General features: G+C 40.3%; 1 protein-coding gene across 3 annotated transcripts in view; it reads left to right on the top strand.

The window, feature by feature from the left end:
• Window positions 1–10,036, top strand: part of HNF4A (hepatocyte nuclear factor 4 alpha) — a 70,563-nt gene extending 60,527 nt beyond the window's left edge. For all 3 annotated transcript variants that reach the window (XM_081946534.1, XM_081946535.1, XM_081946533.1), the window contains exons 6-10: window positions 2,321–2,408; window positions 4,380–4,535; window positions 6,798–7,034; window positions 8,256–8,381; window positions 9,763–10,036. In XM_081946534.1, coding sequence (XP_081802660.1) covers window positions 2,321–2,408; window positions 4,380–4,535; window positions 6,798–7,034; window positions 8,256–8,381; window positions 9,763–9,905 — 750 coding nt within the window. In that variant the 3' untranslated portion in view covers window positions 9,906–10,036. The remainder of the gene's footprint in view (window positions 1–2,320; window positions 2,409–4,379; window positions 4,536–6,797; window positions 7,035–8,255; window positions 8,382–9,762) is intronic.
• Window positions 10,037–14,910: the final 4,874 nt, after the last annotated feature.

Here is a 14,910-nt window from a genome sequence, read left to right as displayed (position 1 = left end):
ACCAGCCTCTTGAAATTATGGAGCCCCATCACTGGAGCTTTTCAAGGAAAATTTCAAAAGTTATTATGGGGACCAGTGTGCTTTTATTTGTTTATTAACTAAGCAGAGTGCATCCTTAACTTGGAACAGTACATCTACCTAATATCCGGGTCAATAGTCATAGGGGAATTAACTGTTCTGGAAAATATTGTACTCAGCAGCCTTAGATCTGGCCAAGTGACTCCTGTAATTCAGAACAGCATTTAGTCTTATATACCAGCTATAATCCAAGATGGATGATGATGATGATAATCCTTGGAGTCAATGTCGACTTCTGGCAACTGCCTGGGCAAATTTCTGTAGTTTTCTGGGCAAAAGATTTTCAGAAGACAATTACCACTGTCTCCTTTCTAGGGTTGACAGAGACTGACTAATCCAAAGTTATCCAACTGGCTTTTGCTTGAGACAGGACTAGAACCCAACTCTCAGAGTTTCTAGAGTGACGCCTTAATCACTATACCAAACTGACTGTCATAGCCAGTGGTGGGATCCTCCCGGTTTAACAACCGGTTCGGTGATTGCCCGATTCCCTGCGCACGTGTGCGCAGTTTGAAGAAATGTTCACTTCTGGGTATTTTCGGAGGAGTAACACAGCTGATTCGTGCAGCAATCTGCTGTGCCGCGCGAATCAGCTGAGAAGATAAAGGTAGGAAAATAGCATGGGCTGGCGGGTGGGTCCATCTGATCATCGGGGTGAACTAGTTCACTCCCAGCAGATCGTCAGAGTTACTGGTTCACCCAAACCGATCCGAATCAGTAGAATCCCACCCCTGGTCATAGATGAATAAATAGTTTTTACTTACTTACTTACTTACTTACTTACTTACTTACTTACTTACTTACTTACCAAATGTATTGATCACCCATCTTACAACAGGGTAGCTTTGCAATGTACTCTTTGGTAATTTACTTTTTGGGTAATTTCCAATGTGGTCTACTGCAATATATTATAAAACTATAAAGAAACTTCAGGTAGTCCCCAAAAAGACAGTAAGAGATCTTACTGGAGCTGCCTGACATATCATGGATACATTCCTGTTAGAGCTGTGGAACAAACTGCACCAGAGGTGGTATTCAGCAGGTTCTGACCAGTTCCGGAGAATCAGTAGTGGAAATTTTTAGTAGTTCGGAGAACCGGTAAATACCACCTCTGACTGGCTCCACCCCCATCTATTCTCTGCCTCCCGACTCCCAGCTGATTGGGAGGGAATGCATAATTTTACAGTATCCTTCCCCTGCCACGCCCACCAAGCCATGTCCACCAAGCCAGGCCACGCCCACCAAGGCAGGCCCACAGAACTGGTAGTAAAAATGTTTGAATCCCACCACTGAACTGCACCAAGAGTTAGTGGGCTCTTCTTCATTGGAGGTGTTTAAACAAAGGCTGGGATGCAGTAGATACTTACCATGGATTGGAAGTTGACTTAAATTATTTCCAAGATTCTACATTTTAGAATCTCTGACTATACTGCATGGTTACTTTGCCATCTGCACTGATTGTCAGTCTACTTCTACTCAGAGTTCTGGTATTCATCCATAAAGCTCTAAACACCTTAAGGCTATAGTATTCAAAATAGTATATTCTTTATTGTCATTGTACAAAATAAACACAACGAAATTGGTTAGAAAGAAGCATATCTACACATATGCATTGGCCAGGACCTTAATTTCCCACCAGATACTTCTATCCTATGAAGCAAATCCAGGAGCTATTAGGGAAAGGGCCTTTCTGACTGTGGTGCCCCAGCTATGAAAACCCATCCTCCCCCAATTGTGCTTTGATGTTGGCTTTGACTCCAGACCTTTAAAGGGCCATTTTGAAGTTTTGGAACATTAATGCTTTGTGGCTATTTTATCGTTGTTTATGTTCCTGATTTTTATCATATCAGTTTGAACTTTTTGCTGCCTCGTATATTTTTCAGTTTTGTTTTTCAGAATGTGTTATTAACTGATTGTTTACCGCTGAAGAAAATCTTTTTAATTTGGTTTAAAGTGTAATCACTCCAGCCAGCTAAATCTGGGAAGCACACATGCTCTGAGTAAATAAAAAGAAAATCCTATTCTTCCCCAAAATGTGCCAGCCGAAATAAACACAACTGCTTTGGGGGATGTGATTACAAGGGCTCAGCTCCTACTGTGTTCTCTCCAATAATATGGTTCTCAATGGGAAGATGCTTTTCTGTGCTCCTCCTTAGTGGGCTCCCCTTAGCTTTGTGCCATGCTCTGTATGTCTTTCTCCGTTAGCCAGTAACAGTAGATATTTCTTCCTTTGTTCCTGCAGGTGGCTTTGCTACGGGCCCACGCTGGGGAACATCTCTTACTGGGAGCAGCCAAACGCTCGATGGTGTTCAAAGACATCCTTCTCCTAGGTAAAGAGCTTCTCCCCGTAAAATTTCAGTAGATTTTCCAATGTGGAGGTTTTTTAAAAAATAACATAGGCTCTGGCACTTGTTGGCCTTCTTGTAGTGAAATCCTGTATGTTTACTTAGCAATGTCCCATTTGCTAAAGGGGAATTATATCTAGTAAACATGTGTAATACTGTTTCCAACCTCAACAATTTCCAAGATTTGTGGACTTCAACTCCCAGAATTCCTCAACCAGCTGGGAGTTGAAGTCCAATCACTTGGCGTTGCTGACTTTTCATCATCTATTTGTTTTCACTTATCTGTTTTAATGAGTTTAGAGACTGGCAATAATTTTAAGAGAGTAACATGTACATTGAGAGAGGTTTTACTTTCTGTTCTTTTGTCCTGCTGTCATCCCTGACTTTACAGTTTCTGAAGCAAGATATCAGCTTGTTTATAGAAGGCTATCTCTGTGTGGCATTAATTTTTGTTCTCCTGCTGTTGAAAAACAAATGCCTAGCCTCTCTTTCCAGCTTGACATCTAGTTGTCTCCTCTTCAGTGGAAGAGGAGATCCAGATGTTGTTGCCTTCAACTTTTGATGCATTTGAGTTTTCGTGGTATTTCTTCTAATGAAGAAGTACTGTATTTTTTGGAGTATAAGGCGCACCTTTCCCCCCCTAAAAGAGTATTGAAATGTTGGTGCGTCTTATACACCGAATAGAACTATTTTTGGCATACCAAAGCCCCACCCCCGCATCCTATTTTTGTGGGAAACAGGCTGTTTTTTTGCAAAAACAGAGTCGTTTTTGCCTTCCCCCAGCCTTCAGAAGCATTCTGCAGGCTTCAGTAGGGCTGGGGAAAGGCAAAAATTCCCCCTTTTTTGCAAAAAATGGCCTGTTTTCCACCTGCTTTTTGCAAAATGGAGGAGTTTTTGCCTTCCCCAAGCCCTGCTGAAGCCTGCAGAATGGTCCTGGGTGCCGGGGAGGACAAAAACTATTTTTTCTTACTTACCTTTTTGAAATCTTGGTGCGTCTTATACACCAGTGCATCTTAGAGTCCGAAAAATATGGTAGATTGATTGAACAATTTATTTAGCTTGCTAATGTGCTACTAGGGGCTGTCTTACCTCAGAGGCCCAACATTTAAAAATTGTTTTGTGGTAGAATTACGAACTTGAGAAACAATTTTGCATGGGAAAGCCATTTATTGACAAGAAAAGTTGATGTGTAACAAATAATATAACACAAGCATCCTTAAGCTCTACAGGTAGTCCTCGACCTATGACCATAATTGACCCCAAAATTTCCATTACTCAGCAAGGCAGTTGTTGAGTTTTGCTCCATTTTACAATCTTTTTTGCCACATTGTTAAGACAATCACTACAGTTGTTAAGTGAATCATGCAGTTATTAAGCAAATTTGGCTTCCCCATTAACTTCGCTAGATGGAAACCAGCTGGGAAGGTTACAAATGGTGATCACATGACCCCAGGACAAATGTCATAAATACATGCCAGTTTCCAAGTGCCCAAATTTTGATCATGTGATTATGGAGATGCTGCGACAGTCGTTAGTGTGAAAAACATCCATGTTGCTTTTTTTCATTGCTGTTGTAACTTTGAACGACCACTAAATGAATGGTTGTAAGTCAAGGACTACCTGTAGTTTGCAATGATACTTGCATGTCAGCAGAACACTTCTTCAAGGACCTTATTAGTAATATAAAAAAGTGATGTTCTACAACTAATTAATTATTATGGTTTTGGTGGAGAGGAACTAATCCCATGTGATTGGTAATTCTAATTTTAAATAGCTAGATAAGGAAAATAAAATATTTCCATTGGCTTAAATATTGAATTGAAACTGATTTTTAGGTGGAAAGGAAAAAAAAAGATCAACTGTTGTTATATGGGTAGCAAATTATAGAATGCTCTGTATGCAAAGAATGAAGCAATTTGATTGAATGAGAATTTAAATAATCCCATTTTCCTGCAGGAAATGACCACATAATCCCCCGAAACTGCCCAGAATTGCTGGAAATCAGCCGCGTAGCTGTGCGAATTCTAGATGAGCTGGTGTTAACGTTTCAAGAGCTGCAGATTGATGATAATGAATATGCTTGCCTGAAAGCCATTATCTTCTTTGATCCAGGTAGATGCTGTTTTGGAGCAATTAGAAGAGAAATATAAGGATGCTTCCTTTAAACTTGTAGTCCCGTAGCATTACCGAGGAATTTATTGCTCCAGACCAAGTCCTTTATACTGTTGTGCTATTTCATTTCAACAATACCCTTCTCCAGTCAAAGCTTCCCAAGGGTTCTCAAAGTGTAGTCCCAAAACCCTTTCAGAGGGTCCAGAAAATCAAATAAAAGTTAATGACTTTACTGTTGTGGTGAGCTGCCCAAAGTTGTTAAATGTTCTAAATAACATATGGAATAAATGTTTTAACTCATATTTTAAAAATTCACAGTTTTAATCTTTAATGCAATAAATATTGGTGAGAATAACCCACCTAAACCAAAGCTCTGGGGCGAGGAGATCCTTAATCATTTTTAAGAATATAAGGGTGCTGTGACCAAAATGTTTGAGAACTGCTGTTCTAGATCAGTCTGCCCTGATACCCTCCAGTCTTGTTGAATTTGAGTTCCTATCACTAGAGGTGGTATTCTGCCGGTTCGCCCTGATTTGGGTGAACCGGTAGTTGCGGTGGTGGCGGGAGACTCCGCCCACCCGCCCAAACGTCATCATGGACGCTCTGCACATGCGCAGAAGGTTCAGAACTGGTAGCAAAAATAAGTGGATTTCACGCCTGCCTTCACAGGAGATGGCTTTTCTTTAAGTTATTCCCTTTCAATAGGGCCATAGCACTGCTGCACTATGGTGAGTAACAGTAATAGTAAGAGTGAAAAGCAAATATTACAGTACAGATAGTTCTCATTTACCAACCACACTTAGAACCAGCATTTAGGACCAGCAACTTGGTCACTAAGCATCACAGTTGTAAATGAAATGTCATATGACAGCGTCCAACTTATATCGGTTCGTCAGTTCTTAAGCAAACCATCGGAAGTCATTAACCATGATATCACATGGCCATGACCTGTGACTTCCAGTCGGCTTCCCCGCTTTACTCGTCGGAAGCCATTTGTGAAAGTTGCAGATGTGACCACAGGATGTTGTAACCATCGTAAATTGCAATGATGTGGATGCTGTGATGGCCAGAGTTTTGAAGATTAGTGACGAGTCTCCTTTTTAAGCATCACCTTAGTTTTGAATGGTTACTGAACAAGTGGTCAGTAAAAGAGGACCACATGGAATTAAAATTTCTCAACTTCTACCAAAATAGAAACTCAGAGACAATCAAGAAGACTATCTGAAAGGACAATGAATCAGCATTTCATTGCTGATTCCCCTCCTTATGATCAAATAATCAGCCTCAGCAACACTTTATATTAATCACACTAAACACTTGCATACTGTTTCATTTTAATTGCCACCTATTAGGTCTGGAAATATGTGGGAGGGAATATTAAGAACACTGAATTAGCGCTTTCATGACAGAATGCTTCGTGTGTGAGGAGAAAAAGATCATAATTTTAAAAAAGCAAAATCCACTGAGGCAGTAATCCTGTTTCACATCTTAATCAAATTCTAGTCTATGTTGCATTGATTTTATTCTGTCAGCCCCCAATAAATGAAATAGAAATGTCCATTTGCAAAGGAAAAATGTTTCATGGCTGCTGCAGGTTTTATCCCTTCCCCAGCACAGTTATATGACCAGGTTGTTACAGAAGGGCCCCAAATGGTTTCTTCAGTGTTGTGTTTGGTGGTGCTGTTTCATAAGCTGGAGTTGTTTATGAAAGTTGTCTCATAAACTATCGTGCCCCTGTATTAAATTCTACCAGACTTTATACTGTACCTGCAAAGTCAAACATTTTGGGGTCTAACTCCCTCACTCCTCACAATTGTCCATGCCCAACTGGAGCTGATGGCCATTGGAGACAAAGGCCGTAACAGGGTCAAGAGTTGCCCAGCATTTGTCTATGTAATTGGGGCTCATGCAAATCATTTGCAAGGCAGAATATGGGAATAATGCACCTCTAGCCTTTTCAGTCTCTAGTTCAGTGGCAGAATGCATACAGAAGTCCCAGACCCAAATTCGTTCAACTTCAAACGTTCTAGGGAAATTCCTGCCAGAAACTTTGGATTGCTGCTTCCAATCAGGGTCAGCAATATTGAGCTAGATGGATGAGTAACCCAAACCATGTAAGTTACTAGCTAATAACTTTCCTTTTAAAGTACAACATTCCACAAGAAACTACCCCAGATTATTTGAAACAGGACTCCTCATTCTTTTCAATATCTCTGTCCTTGAGAATTGGCATAATATATGACATCTCGCCTTTTATTCCAGATGCTAAAGGCCTAAGTGACCCTATCAAGATCAAACGAATGCGATATCAAGTCCAGGTCAGCCTGGAGGACTACATCAATGACCGGCAATATGACTCACGGGGACGCTTTGGGGAGCTGTTACTTCTCCTGCCCACCCTCCAAAGCATCACGTGGCAGATGATTGAGCAAATCCAATTTGTGAAACTGTTTGGCATGGCCAAAATTGACAACCTGTTGCAAGAGATGCTGCTTGGAGGTGAACGTTGTCGCAGAAAACTGAAATTAGGCCTCAGGATTTTCGCCCCTAGAATGAAAGACAAGTGCAGAATGTACAGTACCATGAACCTCACTTCAGTTAAGAGAAGAAAGAAAGATAAAATCAATGATACACCTTGTTTGAGAGATGTCTATGGAGATTCTCAGTCATCCAGGTCATGGTTGCCCCAAAGGTGCTTTTTCAAGAGGCAACTGGACTTTCTGGTTTTCCATTGAAGACATTTCACTTCTCATCCAAGAAGAAGCTTCTTGGATGAGAAGCAAAACATCTTCAAAGAAAAACCAGAAAAATTCAGTTGTCTCTTAAAAAGGCATCTTTGGGATCTTGTTTGAGTGTTTGATCTTCCTCCTGAAGCAGATTTCTGCTAATCCTTTTTTTTTTTAATGTAGTGCCCATATTTTGCAATTCAATTACAGTAAAGGGTTTTTTTATGAATACTTTTTTCATGTTTCCAAAATTTCAGTGGCCTACTTGAAAAAATGACACATTGAGAAATACTTACTCAACAGGCTTCAGATTTTTTCTCAGACAATGAACGTTTTGGCTTGCTTAATTTCATTAATAACAAGAAATCTGTGTCTGTAGCTAAGCCAAGGACATGGTAGAGCCAAGACCAAACTTTGCTCAACTAGCATTTTCAAGATATATTGGTATCATAGACTGTGTGAGTGTGTCAGATTCTTTATAGAAAAGAACTTGGTAAAATGACTGTCTTCAGCCTCTACAAAGCAACTGAAGAACAGCTAAGGAAGGATATGACTTGAAGTAGAAAAAGTGTGGGTCACAAGCACATCTCTTATTCCTTCCAGATACACAAAATCTGTAGCCCAGCTTTCCATCAAATTCTAAATTGCTCAGGACACATTGTTAGATTACATGCTGTAAACATAAACCATTGAATATTTTTTTTCCACAAAGATATAATTGAGTAAAATGGGAAATAATAGTATTTGATTAGTTTGGATTAATTCATTTTGATTCTTCCAAAATGCATCTCTGTGGTTTGGGCTTCACCTGTTCGTGCTTCTGCTATTAATCAACAGACTAATTTAAGTCTAGACTGGAAAGTTAGGAGGTAAAACTTGATCTATTCCCTGTCCAAATGGTTATTGACCCCAAGATCATTTCAAAGATTAGAATGGGATATAATTTTCTTCACTGAATATTGTCCAATACTTAGATTCCTATTCATCATTTTAGGTTCATCAAGTGACACACCTCATGCTCACCATCATCCTCTGCATCCCCACCTTATCCAGGAGAATTTGGGAACAAATGTCATTGTGGCCAACACAATGCCTCCTCAGATCCATAATGGACAGTTGTGTAAGTATTCACACTTAAAAGATCTATCTGTCCGAGAATGCTACATTTGTTCTCAGCCACAGTAAAACCGCTTTTGGTGATATCTCCCAATCACGTTTAATTTTATAGACCAATGTGAATGATAATTGTTAGGAATGTAAACTAACAGTTGGGTTAGCAATATATAAACCAGGATGGTAGTACTGTTTCTTTAAGTACTGCTGTAAAATGTGATTGGTTGCTGTTACCTAAAGCAGCCATAACGGGGAGCTTACTTACTTAACACTAATTGTGAGAAATGAAGTCGAACATTTCTGAAAGACATCATCTGGAAGAAAACTACACTATCTACAGTAGTAACAGCTCCTCATAAATACTAAAGAGCATCAGATGTATTGCATTATTATCTATTTGAGGGCTGTATGCTATTGCTGTTTCCATAAGAAAAGTACCCAAAGACCTTCTCCCATTTCTTTATGATGTAGAGGTAGTCACGCCCTCTTTTTTTCAGATTTTTTAAATCCCACCTTTATTTTTTTTTTATAAATAACTCAAGGTGACAAACATACCTCTACCAGTTCTAATTTTCCCACAAGAACCCGGTGGAAGTAGTTGGGCTGGAAAAGAGTGGCTGGCCCCAAATCAAGCCAGCCTTCATGCCTAAAGCAAGACTAGAACTCACAGACTCCTGGTTTCTAGCCTGGTGCCTTAACCACCAAATCAAACTGATTCTTAGACCAATTTGCTCTCTGTAGCCTATTTATGCCTCTGCAGAGATAAAGGGAGATGCAAGAATTGTTAAAAGGGACTGAAGCATTCTTTAATGCAGGGGTGTCCAAACTTGGCAACTTTAAGACTTGTGGACTTCAACTCCCAGAATTCCCCAGCCAGCTCTGCTGGCTGGGGAATTCTGGGAATTGAAGTCCACAAGTCTTAAAGTTGCCAAGTTTGGACACCCCTGCTTTAATACTTTGCTAATCAAAAGACCCTGAAGATACTTTAATTCTGCCCTCAGCTAAATCAGAGGCTGGCGTAATTCCCCCGCGCCAGGGGCAAAATTAAAACACCCAAACTTGATCTGGTTTATATCCTTTGTCAAAAATATTAGGTGTTCAGAAATTTCAACAATGCTACCTCTCCCTTTACCTTACAAACAAAATTAATGTGGAAGTCCAATTCACTTAACAACCATGTTACTTGACTTAACAACTGCTGTGATTGACTTAACAGCTGTGGCAAGAACTGTGGCAAAATGAGGCAAACTTCATTAGCAACAGGAATGTTGAGGCTCAATTTTGATTGTAAGTCGAGGACTACCTGCACATGAAAAATACTTGTGCCTTAATCGCATCTGTTGAGTTAACCACACATCTTTGTTGTAACAAAGCTTTTCTTCCCACAGCCACTCCGGAAACTCCCCAACCTTCCCCGCCAGCTGGCTCCGGAGCTGAACAATACAAACTACTTCCGGGGGCCATCGCAACTGTAGCCAAGCAGCCCAGTTCGATCCCTCAGCCCACCATCACAAAGCAGGAGGTCATCTAGCATCCAACTGAGTGAGGAATCGATGACTCCTAGACCGCCGTGTGGAGAAACGAAACCTCCCTCGTTCTCAACTCAATCCCTCTGGTGGTCGAACAATTCATGGAGCTTCTCCCAGGGCAAAAATGTGCTTTTTTAAAAAAATTCAGAAATTACATGTGGAAAAAAGAAGAAGTGATATTCACATGCAGCTGTGACTGAATGCTGCATAACTTACAGATTAGCCTCAATGGACACCTTTGCAAAGACAACCAGATGTCAAACTTTAGATCTGTTGGTGGCTGTTCCAAAAATTGCACTGACTTGCCTGTTTTGCCACTGCCTATTTTCCCCGCCTCCCTCTTTCTTTACAAATCTGCCTTTTTCTTTTTTTTTAAAGGCAGCTGACCGGAAAGATAGAAAGAAACCAAGCCCTATTACTGGAGCATCTCCAAACAGTCCTTTCTGTGACATTATGGGTTACACATTTCCAGGGTCTTGATCCTTACAGGAAGAAGACAAAGATGCGGAGACTCTGAGCTTGTTGAAGCTGAGGCATACTACCATTTGTACTACCTGCTCAAATGCCTTGGGGAAATACTACAAGTAAACCATAGGCTCATATGCTTCCACTAGCTCTAGCAGTCTATGATGTTGAATGATGAACATTTGCTCTCTTCAAGCACCATTGTTGCATATGCTACTGATATTTTGTCCATCTGGTAAATGAATAGCTTCTATGGGGAAGCACCCTCATGCTGAACAAAGTATGGCCTTGCTGCATCTAGTTAAGATTCTTTTCATCTTACAATGCACTGTACCTCTTAGCTTCTTTGTTGTCTTCAGGGTCTATCACTCAAGACCACTGCCTCTACTTATGAAGATTTTGTGACTAATAGACATTGACAGATCATTCCTTTATGCCTTTGCCTAACGCAGTGTTCCCCAACTTTTCCAAGTTGACGGCCTGGCATGGAAGGTTGTGGGGGAGAGAAGGGATGGTTTTACATGTGGGGCAGGTGTGCACGTGCATGCACACAGCTTCATTTGTGTGAGTGGTGGGTGCACTCATGTGAGTGGGGCTGCAAGTGCCAGAGCCCACCGCTCAGGCAAATGGGCCTGTGAACCCCAGAGCCCGCTGCTTGTGCAAATGGAGATGCGAGTAAGTGGAGCTCACCACTGGCGCATCCTGGTTCCAAAAGAGCCTTAGCCCAGGGGTTGGGGATACCTGCTTTTTAAGAGCACAAGGTTTGTGCCATTTGCTAGCAAGGAAAAGAGGGAGAGAATGTCTCAGAGGTGCTATTCAGCAGGTTCTGACCAGTTCTGGAGAACCGATAGCAGAAATTTTGAGTTAGTAGAACTTGTAAATACCACTTCTGGCTGGCCCTGCCCCCATCAATTCTCTGCCTCCAGAGTCCCCGCTGATTGGGAGGGAATGGGGATTTTGCAGTAACCTTCTCCTTGAGTGGGGAGGGAATGGAGATGCCCACCAAGCCATGCAACGCCACCAAGCCACGCTCACAGAACTGGTAGTAAAAACAGTTGAATCCCATCACTGTCATGTCTCTGTGAAAGTGCTGTGTTGGACCTGGGGCTCCTCTCTCTGCCCAGAGAGAATCCCATTCAGTTCTAGTCAAGAAAAAAATGGATCCAGATGGAATTTAGTGATGATGGAAATCACTAGAGGGAATTGGCAAGGATTGGTCAGAAAGCTTCAGGGAATGTCCTATCAAATGAGCAAAGGGCATTTTGTTCCTTCCTATTGACAATGAAGGGCCAATAATGAATCCAGCACTGCCAAACAAGTTGGACTCCAGGTGGACCAACTGTACTTCTTCACCAGAATTTGCAGTTTACAGAAATGGTTCGGTATCAAGTCCTAAAGACATACTTGGATTGTTATGACATTCACCCAAAGTTTTCTTACAGCTGACAGCTTCCACAGGGGGGGGGGGAGAGAAATAGACCCTGGAATGAATCCTTCTTCAATTATCATCATTTAACAAACCAGGATATGACATAAAGAAGCTGAAAAAGAACTAAAGCCAACTCAGAACTTAAGAGCCCCAAGATTTGCTTCAATTTATCTTAGGAGACCAGTAATCAAATTATTCTTTAGCCCTTTCAGTTTCTTGGAAAATTGTAGGTTTAATTCACATGACAATTCTAAAGAAGCCATAAGATAATTCCACCACCCTTCTCAATGTTTACCTGGTAAAACTGGACTGGGGATGAATTCACACTTCCAGAATATCATTGTATAGTTTAACTATTGTGCTACCCTGAGATCCGCCAATTGAAGCTTGATTCCAAAACATACACACTTAGATTAAACAATCCTAAACTCTCAAGTTGTTTTGAGTACCAGTGTCAAACTGTATTTTTTTTAATACAAAACTACTCCAATCCATTTTACTAACTTGATTCCCCCCAAATTTATTGAAATTGCAACTCCCAGAATTCCTAATCAGTCTTCTGGTAGTTGCCATCCAACATGTCTGAAGGGCTCCAAGTTGGGGAAGGCACTCCAAAGTCTTCATCATTTTAGTAATGTCACAGGAGGGGCTTGCTTGGGAGGTTTTGTTTTGTGCCTTCAAGACAGTTTTGACTCCTGGCAACTGCCTGGACAAATTCCTGCAGTTTTTTTGACAAGATTTTTTGGAAGTGGTTTGCCATTGCCTCTTCTGTAGGGCTGAGAGAGAGTAGCTGGCCCAAGGTCACTAAGGTGGGACTCGAAATATGATATCCTGATTTCTAGCCTGATGTCTTAACCACTACACTAAGCTGGCTTTGGAAATGATTATTGTTCTACGTATGAATTTCCAAAATACCGCCTATTCCCTTATTCTGAACACTACGCTGAGATTAAGCAGATTGGTGTCCTGTCATCCCATGTGAGTTGAAAAGTCATTCCATGCTACCTTGAGTTTGAGTAGTATTTCCCAGCCCAGCTGTCCTGAAATCATCTAGGCCCAGATCTTTCTGTGTGTAAAGTACATTACATGCCTAGGTCTATGGTGTTGCCAAAGGTAAACAACATCTTGGAACTGGTGACTTCATGAACATATTCATCTACAGTAATTTTTGTGCTGCTCCCCCAATGTGGCCTACAGCCTCAATATTGCTAGATGTGCTCCATTCAAACATCGATCAAGACCAGCTGAGGTCAACTAAGGGCAGACCCCCTTTTTTAGCTCAACTGTATTATGGAAATTTGATTACAATTCTAATATGTTTTTAAAAGAATTATATAACTCCTCAGAATTGTTGGGAAGACATTGGTAGAGGGCATGCGGTAGTAGTAACTATAGTTCTTGCTTTAAAAAAAAAAGGAGAAGGATCGTTTGGAGAAACACTTATTTATGATGAACACAAATACATTTTGTAGAGTCATCTCTTTGTCAGCATGAAAACGACAGCCAAAGTAATCCCTGCTAAAAAGGGCTCAAGTCAGATTCTTACTGGAAATAAGCCAATTTACTGCTAATCTACCATCATTTATAGGCTGCTGCTTAAGATCTAGTCTTTTTATGACAGATGAAAAAAAAAAACCATCCTGCCAGCCCCTAGTCACTGTCTAAGTATTGTAATGTTTGCCAAACACGAACCTGTTGTGCTATGTAATTTATTATAATGATGGGCTGAATAATTTCTCTTTAAATTATTGTGTAAATAATATTGATTCCATGAAATCGTAACATTTTATATGAACAATGTAAATTATAAGACTGCTTCTCCAACTGCAGCAATGTTTTATGTATCAAGGTTGGAGGAAGTTATTTTTGATGTAGATTTACTACATGCCATCTTCTAGTACAGTATATTAATTTTTGTTGACTACTGCCTTCCAATGGAAACAGCTGTATTTCTTTATTCGTGTTTTAAAAAAAATAAATACAAAAATCTTTTCTAACCATTCACAAAAACCATTTCTAAGGTGATCAATTAATGTCAAATACAAGGATTTTAGCTTCTTTATATTTCTTTACTATTGGACAGTGTAGCATAATGGAATTATGCAGAAATGGCTGGAGTCACATATATCAGGAGTACTTAATTTAGCCATGGTGTTCCAAACAAACCACAGTTGGCTAGAGTTATCCATGGTCAAATCAAAAACATTTTATGGGATAACAAAGTGGGTGGCTTGGCCTATACTAAACATATAGCTTAGTATAAAATGAAGCATAAACTTAATAAGAGCATTTGTGTAATTTGCATGTAAACATATTCATGTTATTCAAGGTGGTAACATTTGAAATATGTCATCTATATATTCAAAGGCTATAGGTTAAAAGTCTTGAGGAGAATTCTAGTTTATAAGAAAAATGTCACCAATGCTCCAAAATAATCAGGTTTTTGCCTACTCTTGAAGATGTTTTTAAACCTAATGCTGAAGATTATTTATTTATTTTATTTATTTTATTTGATTTCTAGACCGCCCCCTCTCCCCATCACCTATTTGCTGTAATGGAGAACTAGATTGAAGTGCTTTTTGTAACATAGACCTGTCTCATGTAAAAAGATTTACCTCTTCAATCACCCTTCAAACTGTTTTCTTATGGGCAGATTTATATAGTCTCAGTCAATTAAAAGTTGTATGTGGAAACTGAGATCTCTTCTAAGATTTCTAACAGCCTACAAGTGGAATGTGCACTCAGTCACTCATGCCCTAGTAATCTCTGATCTGGATTACTGCAATGCATGCTACGTGGGGCTACCCTTGAAAAGTATCCAGAAGCTACAATTGGCTCAAAACACATTGCATACAATACCTAGGGTACCACATGTAACCACACTGTTACATGAGCTGCACTGGTTGCGAATCTGCTTTCAAAACTCATTCAAGCTGTTGGTTATCACCTTTAAAGCCCTTTATGGGATGAGTACAGGATATCTAAGAAACTGCCTTGCCCTAATTGGAGTGGCCTGTCTTACTTGTTCTGGCAGAAGGGGCTACTGCAGACCCCATCAGCAAAGGAATTTCAGCTGGCAAGTTCTCAGACAGTGATGGCTAACCTTTTCGGCA

The sequence above is a fragment of the Natrix helvetica genome, assembly GCF_964273705.1.
Source record: "Natrix helvetica genome assembly, chromosome: 3".
Taxonomy (NCBI): Eukaryota; Metazoa; Chordata; class Lepidosauria; order Squamata; family Natricidae; genus Natrix; species Natrix helvetica.
Note: the sequence above shows the minus strand (reverse complement) of the source record. Positions and strands in the feature narration are given on the sequence as shown.